Raw genomic sequence first — 21,824 nt, 5'->3', positions numbered from 1 at the left:
TCCTTTCTGCTGGGAATACATCTTTTTGCAGTCCATAGCATTCAAATTGAGGTGGCATAGAGAAAAGACCCATAAGTTGCAAATGAATTATGTTTTGATTTGGAAATTGCTGCCCCCCCCCACCACCCACCCCCAGTGCAGATAGCCTCTGCAGTGTCCTAGCTAGAAAACTAGAATGTGAGTCAGCATGATTTCTACTCATCTTTCATTTTGAAAGGTCAGACTATTTCCCCCATTTCACCCTTGGCCCACTTACCTGATCTTATCTGTTCTCTAAACAACGGAATATTGGTTGGTCCTTTCAGTAAGTGATCTGCTGTCAGGTCTGAGAGAAACCAACTTGGCTGGGCATATTTCCATTTCTTGTTCAAGATTTCACATTATTGACAGCAATACTTCATACTTAAATCTTTCAGAGTTTATGGTTTGGAACTGTGGCTATTTCCGTTTCATGGGCTATAAAAAGTTTCTATTTTTCAATGTTTTTCATAATTTTAATTTGTTTTGAGGGAGGCTAGTAAAATCTTAAGCAGAAGCTCCATGTGAACTTTAGAAACAATCTAAAAATATCTGTTGGGATTTTAGGAGGGAGATTATACTGAAGCTATAGATTACTTGGGGGGAGAGTTGACGACTTAATAATATTGAATCTTCCCATCCTATTTCATAGCAGGTCCCCTCATTTATTGAGGTGGTCTTTTTTGTCCTTCACTAAAGTTATGACTAGTCTTCTCAAATATCTCACAGGTTTATTATTTAGGGCTATTCTAATGACTTAAGATTTTAAAATGCTATTGTGAACAAAATAATTTTCCCATTACATTTTATCATCAGTTGTTGCTGGAGTCCAGAAAGCTATTGATTTTTGTGTGTTCATCTTCTGTCTAGCCAAATTTCTGAGCTCTCTAATATTTTGCCACTTGAGTCTCTTTTATTTTTTTTTAAAGATTTATTTGTTCATCTGAGAGAGAGAGAAAGAGAGAGAGGGAGGGAAGGGGCAGAGGGAGAGAATATCCAAGCAGACTCCTACTGAGCATGGAGCCTGCAGTGCGGGGCTCAGTCCCATGAGTCATGAGATCAGGACTTGAGCTGACACCAAGAGTCAGATGCTTAATGCACTGAGCAACCCAGGTGCCCCAAGTCTCTTATATTTTTAAGTAAACAATCATATCAGCTCATCATATCCTATCATTTCTCCTATTGAAAATTTTGTTTTGATTTTCTTATTTTCAATTTCTACTTTTTAAGTTTCAACTCATCCCTGTTTTATGGATATAAATAGTCTTTTGTATCCATCTTAGTAAATAATTAACATGTTTTAGGCTTTGGTTTTCTACAGTTTTGTTTCCTCACAACATTGGTCTTATCCACTTTCATAATTTATGTTTTCAGTGCAATCTCACTTCTAAAATCCCAACATATATATATATATATATATAAATCACCATACATTACATCATTAGTTTTTGATGTAGTGTTCCATGATTCATTGTTTGTGTATAACATCCAGTGCTCCATGCTGTACATGCCCTCTTTAATACCCATCACTAGGCTAACCCATCCCCCCACCCCCTCCCCTCTAGAACCCTCAGTCTGTTTCTCAGAGTCTGTAGTCTCTCATGGTTTGTCCCCCCCTCTGATTTCCGCCCCCTTCATTTTTCCCTTCCTGCTATCTTCTTCTTCTTCTTTTTTTTTTTAACATATAATGTATTATTTGTTTCAGAGGTACAGGTCTGTGATTCAACAGTCTTACACAATTCACAGCGCTCACCATAGCACATACCCTCCCCAATGTCTATCACCCAGCCACCCCATCCCTCCCACCCCCCACCACTCCAGCAACCCTCAGTTTGTTTCCTGAGATTAAGAATTTTTTTTTAATTTAAAAAAATTTAAAAGATCTTATTTATTTATTTGAGAGAGAGAGAGAGTGTGTGCACGCGCGGGAGAGAGCACAAGCAGTGGAGAGGAAGAAGCAGGCTCCCTACTGAGCAGGGAGCCTGATATGGAGCTTGATCCCAGGACACTGAGATCATGGCCTGAGCCAAAGGCAGCTGCTTAACTGACTAAGCCACCCAGGTGCTCCAACAGATTTATATTTTTTATGATTAGGACAGATATGTATACTAAAACTGCTATCTTGATGAAATCAGAAAGCAGACTTGAAGAGGGTGACTGACTTGCTCAATGGTTTAAAGTTAGTAAATGAAAGAGTCATCATCTAGACTCCCAGACCAGCCTTCACTTCTCCATGGAAAAGTAAAACACACTATCCACACATGAGGTATGTTCTAGATTAAAATTTTTTCCAACAAAACCTTTACCAGAATTACTAATAAAAAGAAAATTGAATGCATACATGTATATATTTTTCTACTTTTCATAACTTTTTCTTATAAACATGCTAATGAAAAGGCTAAAAGTAGACTGCTATAAGAACAATAGATAATGCCTAAAAATCTAAATGGTCAACAGTCACATAATTAAGAACTCACCCACTTAGAAGATATTCTAATGTCTGTAAAGACAAAGCAGGCAGGTGAAGATAGGGATGGGGTTAAAGATAAAAAAAGATAAATTTCCCAACATATTAGGGTTGAACTTTAAATCGAATTTGACCATTTAACTGCCATTCTGGTAGTAATCCATTTGGCACAGGCTTCAGAATTTGACTTCCATATGTCCAATTTGAATTAATAAGCATCTTTAGAAAAATCAGATTTAACTATATTATGATTCTGACACTACAGAATGATGCCAGAAAGTATGTAGTTTGGCTTTTATGTGTGTAATTTCACTGGCACTCATTGCACTATCTTTTGAAATGAGAAACTCTTGCTGTTAACCCATGAAGAACAAACTAAATGGTGAAAAAATTTCTTCCTTTTCCCTTCAGCACTGCCTGTCATTCTGGCAATGAAAAAAAAAATGATGTATTTGAGGACCTCTGGGTCAGGAAAATTGATAAGAGCTCCCAACTTCTTTCTCATAAACAACCGATATTTTAAAGCTATTAACACAGGAGCTGGGCATTCAAAGACAGTTCATATATCACCCAATAGCTGGTGAGTGTGTCAGGCCTTGCAGTCAGGCTCTGAAAAATGGGCCCTGAGTTCACCGTCTATAGCTGAACAGCTGCTGCTTCCCAAAGTTTTAATCAGATTCCCTAAGCATTACATGCTCCAGTAAGGCAGAGCCCACATAAAACTTGCAATAAGCCTGCCATGTAAATTCATTATGGTGCCAAGTAATATAAACAGATTATATTCTTCAGGCCAAGAGAATACATTTAATTTAGACCAAAATTATGATTGCATATTGATTTGGTCCCTTGTTCCCTGGAAAAATTTTTTTAGGAAAAAATTCAGAGTTGATCACCTGAAATAAAAGGTATTGTCTCAGTTGTTCATAATGAAGTCAGGCTTAAACACGTTAGAGAGAAAATATGCCTTAGGACAAAAAAAATATTAACCCAGAGCTCCTGAAACTATAGTTTTATCTTTTTGTTTAGACGCACTTCCCTGTAGCCCCTTAGGTGCAAGCCATAGGTTTCTTCAGTCACTAAAGGAAGTTTATGACTCCCTCTCCAAAAGTTTAATGTGTAGTGTTTTAGATCATGTTATTAATAGAAGCCAGTTTAACAGCCTTGAAATCTACCCTCTCATGAGGCTAAAGTCCTAATTGGTTCTTCTCATAGCTGGCTTCTCACAGATGGGCCTGATATCTAGTTATGAACTATTCCCTGTCGCTAGGCCACTGTCCTGGGAATGTATGCCACTGATCACAACATAGAGAAGAAGAGGCAATCACTATCAATCCCCCCACCAGATATTAAAGGACATTAGGATAGAGATGAATGGTATTCATATACGGTGACAAAAATACAATGTATCAATCAGTAGAAGGATTGATTAGTCACGGGAGAATTTAGAAGAATCACACAATCAAACACTGCAAGTGACCATTCCAGCTTTATGTAAAGGGGAGAGAGAAATTTTTAGTTATCCTAACAAACTATGAGTAGTTTTAAGTTATCCTAAATGTTGGTATGGATTTGGGGGTAGTTGCCAAGCATTTCAAAATTTAAAGGTCCATCAGAAAAAAAATACCTTTTGTGTGAAGGATGCAGATAAACAGTTGTCATCAATCTATCAGTCACCTGTCCCCATGCTCACCATACAACCCGCTGGATATTATTTGCCTTTATATGCAGGTTTGCCTATAGGAAAGACTGCTTTTACCATATGATCTTTGGGGTACTTGAGATTCCAGTGAGAGTATTTTCCCATGGTGAATTGCTAAAGTAGATGCTGATCATGATTCTGTTTCCTAAGTAGCTTGACCATGGAAACAAAATGAGCTGATCATGCCAGATCTATATTCTGGTCATTGGGTCAGTCATTTCTTGGTGTTTATTATGTCAGCATCCTGGTGTCCACTTCTGCCTCAGATGTAATTTGCTTAGTACAAGTCACTTTCTTACTACATGGCTGGTCATCCTGGGCTCAGACTAGAGAACATCACCAAACCTTTCAATGTGGAAAGCTAAAATTTCAAACAGAGGCTAAAATGATTAAGGAGCTTCTTATGACTTAGTGACAGAATATAGCAGAAGACAGAGATAACTTTTCAACTTTTTCTCAAAACTGGTTAGTTGCCTAGAATATCAGTTCAAAGTTACTTGTGTACATAAAGGACAATTTTTAAGACATCTACATCTTACAGCATATCAACAACTGGTATGGCAGAAAATGTCCCCTGCTGTCCACCCATGGAGGTAACTGCTTCCAAGGAATTGGAGAGAACTGAACAGATGACATCCTAGTGTAGATCATAAATCTGACAATAAGAGAACAGGAGCTAAGCAGAATAGAGAGTAAGAGAAACTAGGAAGACAACGGGAAAGATGAAAGACAGCCTCTAGAGAGAATATGATGAGTTCCACAACTGGAAACACTACAGCTACTAAGGCGAGAGCCTAAAATCTCGAAAAATAGAGGGACTCCGGGGCAGATACTTCACCAGCCTCCTAAAATATAGGAATTCTCTGCAGAGTTTGAAATTATTGAAGACTATCCAGAATTTCATACTACCTATGAATTGATTTCAACATTTCTAATCCAAATTGAAATCTGTTGTCAGACTCTTTTACACCATTTTGAGAACATTCTGAAGAACTTGGCTACTTGAGTGCAAACTGGATTATGTTAATAAACATGTTTTTTGCCATCTCCACTTTCTCTACATAACATCATCTCTCCTCCATCATTTAGTGTCCACTGTCTTTGAATATTGTAGAGGATAATAGAGTGCTTGGGTCACCTTATTTTACCCTTCTCCACTAATAATCATTATTTTTATTGTCACAGTCATTCCTTATTAAATTTATGATTGTTTCAATTTTTTTGCTCACTACTCCTTGTGTCCTTCTTTCTGAGTTCAGTTTCCTGTTTCTATCACTGATTATCCATAAGTGGTAAATTCTGTCTACCTGAACATATCTTATTTCATTCTTACCCTTGAATGATATCTCAGTTGATTTTTGAATTTAGGTTTTTGGTTATTTGCCCTTTATAATTTGTACTTACTATTCCACTGTCCTCTGGTAGCTCTTATCATTAGTGAGAAAACTGATGCCATCTAAGTGGTTTTCCGCTGTAAGTAATCCATCTTTCCTCTCTGTTTGCTTTTAAAATTTCCATTTTGTCTTTGATGATCTCATGTTTCATTGCAACATATTTGTGTGTGAATGAGTTTTAATTTATCCAACTCTGGATATAATGCAATGTTTTAATTTCTTCAATTCTGAAAAATTATCATCCGTTATCTCATTAAATATTGTCACAAATTGATTCTCTTTAGTGTCTCCTTTTGAAATTCTTATTGCTATATTCTGAAATGTTTCATGCTATATCCTCCATGTCTCTTAGACAACTTTTTATATTTTTTTAATCTGTACTGAATTCTGGGTCATTGGCTAACTTTATCTTTTGGGTCACCAGCTGGATCTAATATGACATTTTTGTCATTCAGTTTTTAAAGCCAATATCCACATTTTTCTTTCTGAGAAGTTTTTTGTTTCTTATTTTACTATCCTTTCATATTTTCCTTACTTCTCCATTTACCTCTTCAGTCATTTTTAATATGCCCATTTTATAATTGTTCTCAGATTTTTGTAATTTTTGTTTAGTTCTTTAGGGTCCTTGTTCTTCTGATTTACTTTTCTGTTTATCGCCTGGCTTTTCTTCATGGTGGATTTTTTTCCCTTTGTGGCCTGTAAACTTTTACTGTGAACTCATTTTCAGGAAAAATTATGGGTTTTTTTTCTGTGGGATTTCCATGTGCCTGGGTTAAGAAAGTCTCAGTTCAAAGCAGTTTAGCACATTTGTAAATAAGGAAAGAGAAATGAGGCTGGGGCAGGTATTTCAATAGTACTGAAAACTTTTATATTAATTTATTGGCTTCTATTTCCTCTGTCACAACTGCAAGATCAGGGATTTTGATTCAAATTCCATATAGATGGCAAGCTTCCTCACGATTCCTTAAGGCTGTTGAACAGAGTTTATGTGACTGAGGGAGCACCTTGGACTCCAGGCTATATTCAAAAAGGTTTGACTTCCATGATTTCCACATGGAAATAAGACTCCAACTCCAAAACCTCTGGGTCTATATCCTACACAAAATCCTATGGCCACTGACAATGGCAGCTTCTCACAGTAAGTGATTTCTCTCTTGTTTCCCACACCTGGGAATTTCCTTTTCTTTCTTCAAAATCAACTCTACACTTAGAAAGGAATTTTTTGCCTTTTTAAACAAAGCATTTCTTTCAGTTTATAATGGCATATGGCCTATCTGCTTCATTTTAATCCACCATGTTCTGAATATTTTATTTTCATGAAATACCATAGTTACTATTCTGGGATGCCCATATACTTGCCCTCCAGTCACTTTCTTCTAATTATAGATTCCATGCCACTGGCCACAGAGATGGGGAAATGATTCAGATCTGGCCAATCATCATGTTTAATTCCCTTGAAATACAATGTGATTGGCCTAGGGGCGATCTTCTGATATAAGCAGAGCCAATCCGAATCCTTCTCTGTGTCTGACATGCAAATATTGGGAGTGTGAAGTGTTACTTTGAGATAGAACAATATAAGCCTGGAGATGCCATAGCCACCCTCTTCTGCTTGTTAGAATAAGTCATGTATTTATACTAGGAAAGAGTGAGGCTGGCACTAAGAGGAAATCAGAACCAAGAAAGAAAAAGGAAAGAATAGACAATAGAAAAGAAAAATAGACATGTTTGAATCCCTGAATCCTGGCTTGCCCAGAGTTGCCCCTGCTAAAGAGGCCAATGAATTCTTTTTGCCTAAGCTAATTTGAATTGGGGTTCTGTCACTTACATCTGACTAATACACCAATGAATTAAAGTACAATGGAATTAAGACAGCATCAATATGGGTTTCACTTATTTGTTTATTTTTGGTAGATCAATTTGTCATGCATGGCTTGACATGGAGCAGAGGAATTCTAAGTCATGAGGCTGATTTCTGGAGAAGCAGTGAGTGATCACCCTATCTAATCCAAGAGACAAGGAACAGAGTCACAGGATAAGCCAAGGTCACTTCCCAGCAATCTGAACAGGGACATTGAGAGCTAGGGTAGGGAGATGCCAGAGTCATAGCCAGGAGACAGGAACCAGGCATCAGGAATAAGAAAAAACAAACAGCACAGGAGCAGGCAGGGGTGTGGGCCTACCCATTCCTGCTAGGTGATGCCACCTGGTGTCCAAAAAATGAAGTCGGCATGGAATTGACTGCCAGGAGAAGTTCTTAAGCAAAAAGGCCTTAACTTTTTTTTTTTTTTAATTATATATCACAGCAGTATCTAGACAGGCATCAAAATAAATGGTTTCATGCTGATGATCAGTTTCCAAGGCAAATAAAGTGAATTACCTTCAGAAAGATGTGTCAAGATATAAGAAACTTGTTTTTAAGTTAAGCAGATTCATAAGAAATATACTTTATGGCTGTGATAACAGTTTTGGTTTATTCTCATCAAAAGGAGACACCTTATCACCTCTGTGTTTACAACTATGGGTCAAATGGGAGAGGAAGTTGACCTAATGAAGATAATGAACAAGCTTTTCAAATATTCAGAAGAAGCAGTATAAAGAATATTAAGTATCCATCCTCTGGAACAGATTTTAATGAGAGGATTAGTAAAATGTCTCTACCTTCATCTGAAAAGGTATACTAACTTGTGCCTTCAGTAATTATTTAAGAACCTTCCAAATAATTAGCTGTGTGTTGTGGGGGATGGAGAAAGGTGGAACTTGCCTTCAAGGAGCTTGCAATTTATTTAGAGATGATGGTACCAAGAGAAATAATGAATTTCTTTAGTGATATATATTTATAACCAGCCCTACACAACTGCTTTCTGGGATGATTTTTAGAGAAAGGTTTGTGCACATATTAAATTAAATAGCTACAAGCTATTGTTTGCCTATTTTAGTGAGGAGCTGTTGAAGGCAGGGAGGGGTGACTGTACCTATCCATTTATATCATCAATGCTCAGCGTAATGTCTGGTAGATATAGATCCTCAGTATATTTTTGTTGAATGAATGGATGATAGATGTCTCGAGTTTCCTTAGTCACATGGTTCTTTGAGTCTCACAGCCATCCCATTAACTTCCATGTTAAATTTTGCTTAAGATGCATGAAATATAAAAAGTGTGGTCTTTCAAAATGTCATTCACTCTAAGTGCCAAGCGTTTACCAGCATCACACTTTAAATGACATTTTCTAGTAAGAACCTCTAAGCAGCATAACACTCTTATTTAAAAAAAGAATATTAGCGCTCTATTTCTCCCTCCTTTTTAATGATCTACATTGAATTTCCTTAGAAGCATTTGCTTATGAGGTAACAAAGGCACCTAGTGTGTATTTATTGTCATCCAAGAGCCAGCTGTTTAATGGGGTTCTTATTTTATCTTTAAGAAAATCTGGAGGCATTTGTACATTGTGGAATTATTTCACAAGTAGGTCTCTCAGTACAATATTGGCAATATTTCTGTTTTGCAGATAAATGGCCGAGAACACTCAACATACTCTTTCTGCTCTTTCATGGGTAGAGAAAATTCTGGACTTAAACCTTTATAGAATCTGTATTTGTTTTATTTCTTTTAAAGATTTACTTATTTAAATAGTAAAGGTGGGGGGAGAAAGGGTGACAGAGAGAGAATCTTCAAGCAGACTCCCCATTGAGTGCAGAGCCTGATGCAGGGCTCGATCTCACAACCCTGAGATCACAGCCTGAGCTGAAATCAAGAGTTGGATGCTTAACTGACTGAGTGACCCAGGTGCCCCTAGAATCTGTATTTAAGTGAAAATTTCCTATTATTAAGTATGTTTATGGGGGATTCTTTGGACCAGAGTGGATCAGAAGTAGCTTAATCTATTTCCAATAAATATATATATAAGCCAAAAGAGGAAAATGAAAATCACCTATGATCCCACCTAACACTTTGATTTTATATATAAATTATATTTATAATATGTTATAATTATATGTATATACTCACAGACACACAAATTTGGCTGTGATTTTTTAACTAAAATAGGTCTTACTGTATATATCATTTTAAAATTTCTTACTTTCTTTAAAACTGTATTGTGAATATCTTTTCACATCAATATATTTTTCTCCCTATGTCGTTTTTCAAATGACTGCATAAGGATTACATGATATTAATATGTTATAATTTACTCAACCAACTAGTAACTTATGTACAATTTCTTGCTCAAATCAATGCACTCATCTCCATGGAGAAATTGTTACATAGGCCCTTAGTTACTTCTTAGAATAAATTTCTAGAAATGAGGGGTGCCTGGGTGGCTCAGCCGTTAAGCGTCTGCCTTCGGCTCAGGTCATGATCTCCAGGTCCTGGGATCGAGCCCCACATAGGGATCCCTGCTCAGCGGGGAGTCTGCTTCTCCCTCTCCCTCTGCCTCTCCCCACTGCTCCTACTCTCTCTCTCTCTCTCTCTGTCTCAAATAAATAAATTAAAAAAAAATCTAAAAAAAAAATTTCTAGAAATGAAATAGGTAGATCAGAGGATTAACATATTCTAATAATTCTTAACAAATAATGCCAATTGCATTTGTAAAAGTTCTATTGTTGTTCTCTTTCACCAATAATGTAGAAGGGTTCCCACTTCCTCAAACTCCAATTTACCTGAAGGATGCTTGTTCTTTCATGAGTTCTGGAGATTTGAAGATTTGCTTATCAAAAAATAATACTTTGTTAGTGGTTTAATTTGTTTTATTTCATTACTAGTGAAGCTGATCTTATTTAGCAGTATTATTGGCCATTTATGTTTCTTCTGTTCATTATCTACTTATATCCTCAGCCCATTTTTCTATTATGTTTACTTTTTCCTTATTGGTCTTTGAATACAGCAGTAATATCAGCAGCTAATATCTAACTTCTATTGAGTGTTATGAGCCAGGCCCTGTTCTAGGTGTTTTATGTTTAATCTTGTCTAATGAGGTGAGGGCTTTTACCAGCCCTGCTTTATAAACAAGGCATCTAGGCACAGAGAGGTTAAGTAATTTACCTAAAGTAACATAACTAGTACATTTGGTATATTAAGGAGACTAACAATTCATCATGTACATTATAAAGACCATCAACCTATCAACATGTGTGTTGAAACTGCTTTCATTGATTTATCCTTCATCACTTATTTGTGTTGACTCTTGCTTGGTAGGATTGCTGGACTCTATTGCCATCAAATAAATTGGCTTTTCTTTTCTAATTTCTGCTTTTGATACCTTGATCACCTAAAGAATACTTTAAACAGATTTAATTCAAACAAATTCAAACATTCAAACAGTATAAAAAGATATAAAATAAAGAGTTAAATTACATTTCCCTCCTTTGTATAAATCAGAGTTCTACAAAGCAAAAGTATCTCCTTTAACCATTTATGTTTTTCGTTCTTCTGATGATTGTCCTATGACTCTAAATAATATGGATATACCTCCATTTCTTGATTTATCAACTCCACATAGTATATATTGATTTATTATTATGAGAGATGTGACATTTTAGTTAACTTATCCCTTCCTTTCCCTCTCCCCTCTTCCAACTAACTCCCATGAGTAATATCAATTTTGGTTGTGAGTGCCTTTATAACTTTCAGTAATATGCTTCAAACTCTATTTCTTGATTTATCAACTTTAGAAAGTATGCCTTAACTAAGCGCTTCATTCTTAGTGGGGGAAATCACATGTGAAAATGGTTATTCTCTATATTCCTTGGATCATAAAATGCCGTATCTATGAAAGAATGCTTCACTAGAAGCATGTCTACCCTTAGTCATTTTAATGAAAGCAAAGAGATATGTGTAAGTAGAATGAAAGATATTGATATAAATGGTTATATAAATTATAAGTATATATATCTTTATATAGCATAGATTACATAGATTATAGAGATTATAGAGTCTTTCCAACTATAATGCTTTATTTATTGCTCAAAATAATTTTGTAATGTATACAGAACAACTGTTCTTACATTTCATAGGTAAGGAAACAAGCACAGAAAGTTTATAGTCACATACAGTCACTGTTGTGGTCTTCTAGGTTTGGTTGTGTTTTGTTTCTGTCCGGCACCCACTTCTTTTTTGTGGCAATATCACTCTGAGCAATAATCCCACCTTTCCCCAGGCTTAGTTCATATGCTTTCAAGTGAAAATGAGTACAGTTTTAAACTCATGAAGCATGTGACTTAGAGCTGAGCCAATAAATGCAGGACATTTCTCTGGCCACAGTGGGTCTGAAATGGCATTATAATCTATAAAGTGTACTAAGATTTGGACTGGGAATAATGGGACAAAGATGCTTGCTCCATTCTCCTGAAGGAAGGCACAGCCCTCAGAGATACTGGCAGCCATGATCCATGAGATCATTTGACCTGAGCCAAAACCAAGAGTCGAATGCTTAACCAACTGAGCCACCCTGGCACCCCTCATTTGTACTTTTAATATGCATTTCAAGCACATAGACTCTGTGTTCAAAAAATTACTATCTGGGGCGCTCAGTCATTAAGCATCTGCCTTTGGCTCAGGTCGTGGTCCCAGGGTCCTGGGATCAAGCCCCGCGTCGGGCTCCCTGCTCGGCGGGAAGCCTGTTTCTCCCTCTGCCACTCTCCCTGCTTGTGTTCCCTCTCTCGCTGTCTCTCTCTCTCTCTGTCAAATAAATAAATAAAATCTTTAAAAAAAAAAAAAGTTACTATCTAAAAAACGCCAAATATAAGTGCAAACCCAAGATTGCCCTGCTATGCTGGAAGGGAATTGAAGGAGGTTCATGCAGGGCTAGATTAGGGGCTCAGCTTGTGGGCTAGTGGTTCCTGAAGGAGACTGAGGTAAGTGGTGAAAGACCTGATTAGGCAGAAACAAGCTGGGGAGGAGCGAACTCTGTGCGTGTAAGAAAAGGCATGAGTTACCAGGCAGAGAGTTGTGTCAGGGGAAACAGTTTCATGTGAAGGAAGAGGAAAGTGAAGAGACAAATGTTTGAACTTCTGGTCTGAAAGTCATGTAAAACTTTTAAAAAGCACATAAGCAAGTGAGCAAAGGGTACACCATTGTGGAAAATTGCTCAGGGTGGAGGACGTGGCCAGCCACAGACGGCACTGGTGGACAGAGAGTCCAGACCCAGGATGGTGCAGGTACACACTACTCTCAGTAGAGCTAAGGAAGGCGCCAGTGGGATCCAGGTGCACCAGCTAGAAGAAAGAGCCTGCAGTTTGAAAGTGTGGAAGTTTCCATGTCAAGTATTTCTACTTTAGTTTTCCTTTTACTTTAAAGGTGGAACTTTTGGGGGTCACTCTGTGTAACACCTCAACCGCCAAATTTGGGAAACGTAAGATTTTGCTAGAATGGCAAGTGTCTTGTGCCTAGTAAGGAAGAGATCTTGCCACAGTGTGAAACACTTCTTAAGACATGCAATGCATGGGTAGATGAGAGAAAAGGCACTGCCATAATAACCATGTACTGACCTGAAGAGATAATAAATAGACTGTTTCAAATGCCCCTGGGGCTTGCACAGAACAGCATCAACATTGATCCTTGGAGTCTGCATTTTTAGTGGGAAACTAGTGAATGATGGTGCTGAAAGTGGAAAGGCCAAACTCTCCCTTGGTTGTAGCTGAGTGACTCTTTCCCAAGCTCATCTGTGCTTTAGTGGTTTCGTTTTGCTTGGCTTTTTACAACTTGGCAGCCCAAGAAGCAAAAATGAGGGACTCAGCGGATTTGAAAAAAATGTTTACTCCAAATGTCCCTTTAGTACTTGTATTTCTTGGACAGAGATTCCTGATGTTCTAATTAATTGTTCTTGGTGTTTTCTTTAAAAGCATCCATTAGCATTTGTGAATCTGCCATGGCTTTTGCTCTTAGTTTCCATTCACCTGATATTTTCCTTTAATGCAGGAAACACACCTTTCTGGCCAGGTGAAATATAAGTTTATTTGAAGACCTTGCCTAAAAGTTGCAGAATTCACTGGCAACTTTGGGTGGTGGCCTTAAGAAATGTCAGCTAGTAGAAGAGTAGTGCTATTCTATGGTTTCCTACTCTCTGTGAGATCTGGCTTTTAAACATCTTTTGTTACTTCACAGTACATTTTCAAATGCATTTGAAGTGATTAACACCCTGAATTGAGTCCTGTTGTCATATTTAATTGTCAGCTAGCTATTTTCCTTTGGGGTATTTCACAGTTGCCCAAAATGTTGGTCTTAATCTAAAACCAAGAAGAGACCTCTGACATAGTGAAAGCCACCAAAGTGGCATTTATTAAATATAAAAGAGCACCAGTTCTCATCTTGAAAAGAAAATTCTTCCAGGATCAAGGGAAAATTACGTTAGCACTTAGTTGAAGCTCTATTAGTTTCACATGTCACATGAGGATTTAAAGATGTGTGTGTTCCTATAATACATAACATTTGCATTGAGAAATAAAGAGTAGTCTGACTCTCAGGTTCTATCTCCAATATGTCAAACTTACTATAAATACAATGGTTAGCATTAGTCCATTATCTGGAAAATGGTTTGTATAAAGGAAAAAATTAAATGATATTGATTTGAAATGAGGGAAGCTCATATGTGCATTTTAGGAACTCTAAGTGAATCAGCTAAATATATGCACCTGAGGAAAAAAAGTTACCCTCTGGGTAGTATCTTGTAATAGGTTGGAAACATGAAACTTGTTAATAGTGTTAAAAATTAAGGTACCTAATGAATTATACCCATGATTAGAGATTTTCTATGGTAGTAATTGTTTAAAAAAAAGAAATTGCCACATCTCTATGACATAAGAGAAAAGATACTCTAAAGCCACTGGGAATTATCACCAACTGGAAGCATATTTCACATGGTCAAAAAAACAGAGGTCAAGTTCTGGTACTTACTAGGTGAGGACAATGGCCACTGCATCATTCAACACGCTCTCCCCAAACAGGAGTGTGTACAGGTCGGGGTCGACGTGCAGTTCATGGAAAATGGCCAGCACCGTCACTAGGAGGAAACACACACAAATATGCAGAGTTTGCTAAAACACAGCCAGGGATTTTTCCTTGGGTGTGGTCACCTCTAAAAAGGATTCATTAAATGCTCATCTTCTCAAATCTATCCTCGGTTCCCATATTGGACCTTCATTTAAAAAAAAAATCTGATGAGTCACTCCCTTGCTTAGAGATTTTTCTGGGCTTCCCACTGCTTTCAGAGAAAGTTTGAGCTCCTTGGTCCAAGTCTTCTATAATCTGCACCCTGCTTATCTTTCAGCATCTCCCCCTGTATCCCCTGCTCACCCGTTGCTGCCTGCCTCAAGTCACACTGAACTTGCCATAATTTCCCCAAATCACCCAAATCACGTAGTTTTTATTTTTTTTTAAGATTTTATTTATTTGACAGAGAGAGACACAGTGAGAGAGGGAACACAAGCAAAGGGAGGGGGAGAGGGAGAAGCAGGCCTCCTGTCGAGCAGGGAGCCCGATGCAGGGCTCGATCCCAGGACCCTGGGATCATGACCTGAGCTGAAGGCAGATGCTTAACAACTGAGCCACCCAGGCGCCCCCAAATCATGTAGTTTTTAAATTAACTTTGCATTTTGGTTCACTTTACCAGAGCAGCAATTTCTTTCCCATCCATGAGCTACCATTCCCCCCATTCCTTAAATGTACACACACATACCCACACATACAACTTCTTGTTTCCCCCAAGCCCCATTCTTCAATCTTTAAAAACCTCTCAAGTGTCCCCCAGGACCCCAATTCCTCAGCAGAAACCTGGCTCACTCCTTTTTGATCCCCGTATTTGAATGAAATCACAAAACTTATCACAGAAGACACTGGGAGCTCCCTGGAGACAGGGCACATCTTTGCAACACGGGGTACTTGGCAAATGCTCAGTAAGTGTTTGATGCACGAATGACTGAGTGAATGAATGCATTAATGAATGAATGTTGTTACATGGCCTACTCCTGTGAAGGGAGAGGTGGTTGGCACCTGGCTCTCCTTCTCTCTTGAGATTATACTCATCTATAAAGATGAACCCTATGTTCCTAAAAGCAGGACTGAAGGACTTGTTTCTGGCAGCCTGCTGCTTGGCTACTGTATGCACACATATTATATGGAGCCTCTGAGCATACATCAGGACAGTAAATAATCACACACTGATTATCTGTGTTCATCAAAACCATTCAGTGTCTTGATACTTGAAACAGTTATGCAAAGTGTGAAAAGCAATCATTAGGAAAATGATCCACTGAGTTGATTGCCAAAGGGGTAAAGAGGATGACTGGGAATGATACTGATGGTAAATTTTTTTTTTAAAATATTTTATTTATTTATTTGAGAGAGAATGAGAGACAGAGAGCATGAGAAGGAGGAAGGTCAGAGGGAGAAGCAGACTCCCTGCTGAGCAGGGAGCCCGATGCGGAACTCGATCCCAGGACTCCAGGATCATGACCTGAGCCGAAGGCAGTCACTTAACCAACTGAGCCACCCAGGCGCCCTTGATGGTAAATTTTTTAAGGCAGAGTGGGCATTTTCATTTCTGTCCTTTCCTATTTCATGGACTGTGAGGTTAGTAACTATGTTGTATAAAAGAATAGTGCTATGGGGAACAAAAGCTGAGTTTGAAGGTTTTGTAAATAGAAACAAGAAGTTTGGTACTTGTTCTGCTGCAGTGGGGAGCCAGGAAAGGATTTTTATCAGAAGACTGACAACCTGATTTTAGCTTTGGAAATAAAGCACAGGCAGTAGGGCAGAGGACCGAATGGACATGTGGCTAGAGCCTTTCCCAAATGTTCTACCAATAAATTAGCTGTACTGAAATACAAAGAATCCTAGATTCAGGCTCACAAATTCCTGTATATCCTGCTTCACCCAGCACATCCACCTTCCTGGGTTCTGATAGGTCAATGGCCATGGTGCTTTGTACTTCACTTATTCATTGATTTTTATCTTCCTTGTGTGTCACTAGCCCTTAGGACACTGTTACAATATAGCAAGGCTTTAATGAGTGAATATATAAAAGGTAATGTCAGAGAGGACACAGCAAAAGAGACTGTATGTCCAAGATATTTGGGATGGAGAATTGATGAGACTTGGTGTTTGAAAGGCAGCAAGGGGTGACTCTAGGTTTCAATCTTAGACAATTAGTGGATGGGGCTGCATAAGAGAAATTAGTTTGTGGACAGGGGAATACAGTAAGTTTGGTTTTGGACATGCTGACTTAAATAGGTGGAATTTCAAATGGAAATTTCAGTAAGAAAGCTGGAAATAAAAGGCTGGAACTATACAGAGTTAAGACAGAAGAAAGAATTTGGGGGTTATAAGCATACAGATGAAACATAAAGCCACAAGAATGGCCGAGCACTTGGGCAAGGTATATAGACAAGGAAGAGAGTTCATAAGAGATTCTTAGGGACATTTACAGTTAAGGGGTGAGTGGAGAAAAAGAAGCATGAAAAACACAAGTGGTATATTTGCCAAACCTGACCCTAAGCATGAACAAGTCAGCTGGAAACTATATCCATCATGAATTTCTGTAGATAGATTTTTTATTTACCGAAAATTATCCTAGAGGAAGGAATATTGAACTCAACAACCAGCTTTGGGATAGAAGGGACAACAGAAATAAAATGTTATGCATTGGCATGACAATTAGCCAGATCCCATTTTGCCAGCCATAGAATCAATTTCATTATTCTAGCTGAATAGATCCTTAATGATGATAGGCAAAATGGCAGAGATGTATTCTCTAGTAGTGGGTAGGTGTTCACATTTGCTACAACCCTTTCTCTTTGCAGGAAGTGGTAGGAGGGGAAGGTAGCAATTATCTCTGCTAAGTAATCTCTTTCTCCTTCTTAGATAGAGTCAAGACCTTGTATCTCATCAAAACAAAGAGGCTTCAGTTGGGGGGTTTTAATTAACAGCATTTTCCTTTCCCTAGGATCTTGTGGAATAAAAGTAAAGTTATTCTTAAACTACAAAATTCTAACATAGCAGCTTTATTGTTGACTTTCGTCTCTGTAGTTATTTGTATTCCTAAGCTCTGAAGATGACTTGCAGCTCATCTGCACTCCCAGAGAGGTTTCCTGGGCTCACAAATAAGGATGAAGAACCTGTGTTTCTTCCCCCTGCCTCCCAGTTATGGGGTATCCTCTGTGCTGAGAGGTACTCTTCATCTTTCCAGTGAGAACTTTAGGCTTTCGGAGGGAAAGGTTTTTAATTGAATATCTAGTTTTGTTCAAAATTGTTCTGGCATTCCCACAATTCCTTTTGCACAAAGAACTGAACTCTAATTCATAAGCGATATCCCACACAAAAGAGAAAAGCTATTATTTTGCACATTCCTATCTACCCTGTGAAGATATGGAACAACTTCGAAATAAAGCCAGGCAGTGTAACCTACAAGATGGAATATTTGCTGGGACCACAAATGAATTGAATAGGTGAGTCAGGAAATTCGCAACCCACTCGTACTGCTAAGCTTGGAGCTCTTAAAGAAACTCATTTTATTTATTTATTTATTTATTTATTTATTTATTTATTTATTTATTTATTTTTTAAAGATTTTATTTATTTATTTGAGAGACTGAGAATGAGAGCGAGAGAGAGCATATGAGAGGGAGGAGGGTCAGAGGGAGAAGCAGGCTCCCTGCCGAGCAGGAAGCCCGATGCGGGACTCGATCCAGGGACTCCAGGATCATGACCTGAGCCGAAGGCAGTCGCCCAACCAACTGAGCCACCCAGGCGCCCCAAGAAACTCATTTAATTAGCTCACTGGCAGGGCTCGATCTTACACAGAATGTCCAAGACTCTGTGGCACCTTCCCAGGAGACAATCTCTTGGAACTGTGGTGGACATGCTCACACCAGCTCTGCACACACCTGGTTGGGTTTGTAAGGACAACCTGGGCCCAAGGCTGGCCAAAAAGCAGTGAGACTTCTTGTGAGAGTATGAGGAGAACACACTGGACACCATGTAGATAGGAAGGGATGGAGACACAATCCAATTTCTTAAACCTCTGATTTTAGCAGGGATTTGGTCTTATTTGCCTTTGTCACACTTTAGTTCCACTTATCTCTTTGTGGCAAGTTTTAACACTCCATTTGGGGCTTGGGGTTCCTGTTCTTCCATACACCCTCTCCCTACCTGACTTTTTAGCTAGAGAAAAACCCATTTGGTCTCTCAAATTGGTAGTAAGGGATACAAGCACATATAACCTTATGCTTAAATAGATGACACACACAAACACACACACAGCTACTCCAGGTGAGAGTAGTGGATGATTGAGAAATGTCATTGAATCACTGGAGATTTCTGAGAAAATAAATAATTTCAGCAAACAGCAAGAGGTAGTGGGGGGCATGAATGATGAGGCAGTGGTGTGGATTGCACTTCTAAGAAGCTGGTGATGAGGGATGGAGAGAAAAAAAGTAGTCTATGGGGTATAAAGCCAGGTGAGACTTTTTCTTAGATTTCTAATTTATAGGTTGAACAGAATAAGCCAGAGGAAAGAGAGGTTGAAGACAGGGGAAAAAGAAAGGGAACTGCTGGAACAAGGTCGAGAGAAGGCAGAGACCAACTGAAGGGTTGAAATAAAGTTGTCTTCTCAGTAAAGCAAGATCATTTGCTGAGAGCAAGGGGACCAACACATGAATTAGAGGCTAAAGGAGGGTTGAAAATGGCCAGAATATCTGGTGGGGGGGCATGATTCAAGTTTTATGAAAAATTATTAAGGTTATATATAGGGTAATTCTCATTCTTCAAGAGAAAAGCCCCAACAGTAAAGTAATATGATATTTTGATTAATTTCTTCATCATACCAAGAGTCTTGTCCCCTACTACAATTTATTATAGCATCAAAACTAATATTTTCTTTTTTTTAAAGATTTATTTTTTATTTATTTATTTGAGAGAGAGAGAATGAGAGACAGAGAGCACGAGAGGGAAGAGGGTCAGAGAGAGAAGCAGACTCCCCGCTGAGCAGGGAGCCCGATGTGGGACTCGATCCCGGGACTCCAGGATCATGACCTGAGCCTAAGGCAGTTGCTTAACCAACTGAGCCACCCAGGCGCCCCAAAACTAGTATTTTCTCATCTCAAATATAATAAGCATAACGGGAGATAATAATACAGATAATGACTGCTGGACCCCATCAATACATCCATATGCTGATTCTTAAAAGATATTTTCCTTTTTCTTTTTCTTTTAATGCTAGTACTTTAACTGGCCACTTTTCCAATGCTCTTTCTCTTTCAGTCACTTCTAAGCCTTTGGGGTAATTTAGTGGCAGTTTCTTCCCTAGGATCTCCATTAGTAGCTTTCTGACCCATATATTTTTGGTGTTTTACAAAGAATCTAAATTTCAAATGATATTTTAATGCAGCAGCTCTCGGTAACCTGGCACAAGATCTGCCTGAGTCCATGGACAACTCCACACAATAGTTCTTACCCCTGTTGTTCTAAGTTATCACTCAGTCTTGTCAAAATGCTGGCCTTCCCTGGAGAGTGCTTTCTGTGGTTTTCTGTGCAAATCAGTATGTATGACATTTGTCCCTGACACATGGAGAATCAAATATCTCAGGCTTGCGCAGCAGAATTGTGTCAGGCCTGACAGGTGGAAAACCCTGGGATTCTCATAAGCAAGGTAGCATTTTCCTAATTCTAAAAGTGAGTATTGTGAAAATGAGTTTTCTTTTTCTCAGAGGGTTGATGGAGGAGGAAATTCTCCTGTAACTTTCCCCACTTTTCTGAAATACTGTACATAGTGAGATTTCAAGAGGAAGCTTCCAAAAAAATTGAAGTATCCTGAATACAGGCTGAAATACTGGAATTTTTTTTGAGCCTAAACCTTCTCAGTGGAGACTCGGCAGCAAAATAAGTACACAAATTGGTTTTGCCAGTCAAGCTCTGCTAATCATATCTCAGAAATACAACTAGAAAACCTCAACCTTCTAAAATAGATCAGAGAAACAATACTAGATCTAGAAAGCTAATCACTAGAAGTTTACTTCATTGAGGTAATTCTAAATGAGAAGTTACACAAAACATCATGAATGATTTAGCCTTAAAATATTGTAATTTTATTTTGGCCATCAATATATCATTTTGGTACAGAGTTAGTAGTGGAGAAAATACTATATGCAATAACACGATTACAGCCTTCTTCACCAAGGATCCTTGGGAGAAAGAAGCTCTCATGCCCCAAGGCAATGTTTTCAAAGTATCATCTAGGGACCTCTGGGGGTTTCTGAGACCTATCCAGGTAGATCCCCAAGGTCAAATCCATTTTCAGAGTAATATGAAAATGCTATTTGTATTTTTCATTCTTAATCTTTCATTTGTGTACAGTGGAATTTTCCAGGGGCTATATGAAGCAGGACAGTACAACTGAATGCAGAAGCAGATGTGAGAATCCAGCTGTCTTCTCTTACAACACACATTAAAAAAACATAAAGCAATGTAACTTTTCTTAGTAAATATTTTTTGCTTTGGAAATTAATTTATTTTTCATAAAAATATGTTATTTAAGATGTAAATGGTTTATGGTTGTTATTTTCTTTATTTTTTATTTTTAGAGAGAGAGCAAGGTGCTCAGAGGGAGAGAGAGAGAATCTTAAGCAGGCCCCACGCGCAGCATGGAGTCCAACATGGGGCTCGATCTCACGACCCTGAGATCATGACCTGAGCCAAGATCAAGAGTTGGATACTTAACCGACTGAGCCACCCAGGTGCCCCTATGATTGTATTTTCAATTAACAAAATATGTTTTAAAAATTTTTAAGTTCTAATATGGTAAATATTGATAGATATAACACACATAAAGAAAAACTCCTTGGGGTCTTTCCCTAATTTTGAAGAGTTGTAAAGGGCTTGTGACAACAAAAAGCTTGAGAAGCATTGTCCTAAGGCATTTGTTGTATGTAATGAATTAACTTATACTCTATGCATTAAGTTAAGCATCATCTTGTAAAGAAATGAAAAGGGAAAAAATAGTCCCTCAAATAATTTTCTGTAGAGCTTAATTCTCATGTTGGATTCCTGTTGAGTAAGGCTCTAGATCTTACTATCTCTTGTCACACGGTAACAAGCTGATTCTTTTGGCATGCACGTAGAGGATTTCTATGAACTCTTAAATGAGGAACATTATTCTTTTCACATTAACTCCACTAGTACACTTCTGGAATCACATTTCTGTCATTAGTATTTGTACTTGTTTAAGTCTTTTTTGGGAATGTAAGTGCTTTGTGG

At 38.2% G+C, this 21,824-nt stretch overlaps 1 protein-coding gene across 1 annotated transcript in view; it reads right to left on the bottom strand.

Moving 5' to 3' along the window:
* Nucleotides 1–21,824, bottom strand: part of SLC9A9 (solute carrier family 9 member A9) — a 559,615-nt gene that overhangs the window by 375,124 nt on the left and 162,667 nt on the right. Inside the window, exon 6 of the mRNA XM_064586786.1 lies at nt 14,472–14,577. Within this exon, the coding sequence (XP_064442856.1) occupies nt 14,472–14,577 (106 nt within the window). The remainder of the gene's footprint in view (nt 1–14,471; nt 14,578–21,824) is intronic.

The sequence above is a fragment of the Mirounga angustirostris genome, unplaced genomic scaffold (genome assembly GCF_029215605.1).
Source record: "Mirounga angustirostris isolate CCGP_5_RB_7025 unplaced genomic scaffold, mMirAng1.0.hap1 SCAF_1, whole genome shotgun sequence".
NCBI classification, from domain to species: domain Eukaryota; kingdom Metazoa; phylum Chordata; class Mammalia; order Carnivora; family Phocidae; genus Mirounga; species Mirounga angustirostris.
The sequence above is the reverse complement of the archived record's forward strand: the minus strand, read 5'-3'. Positions and strand labels throughout refer to the sequence as shown.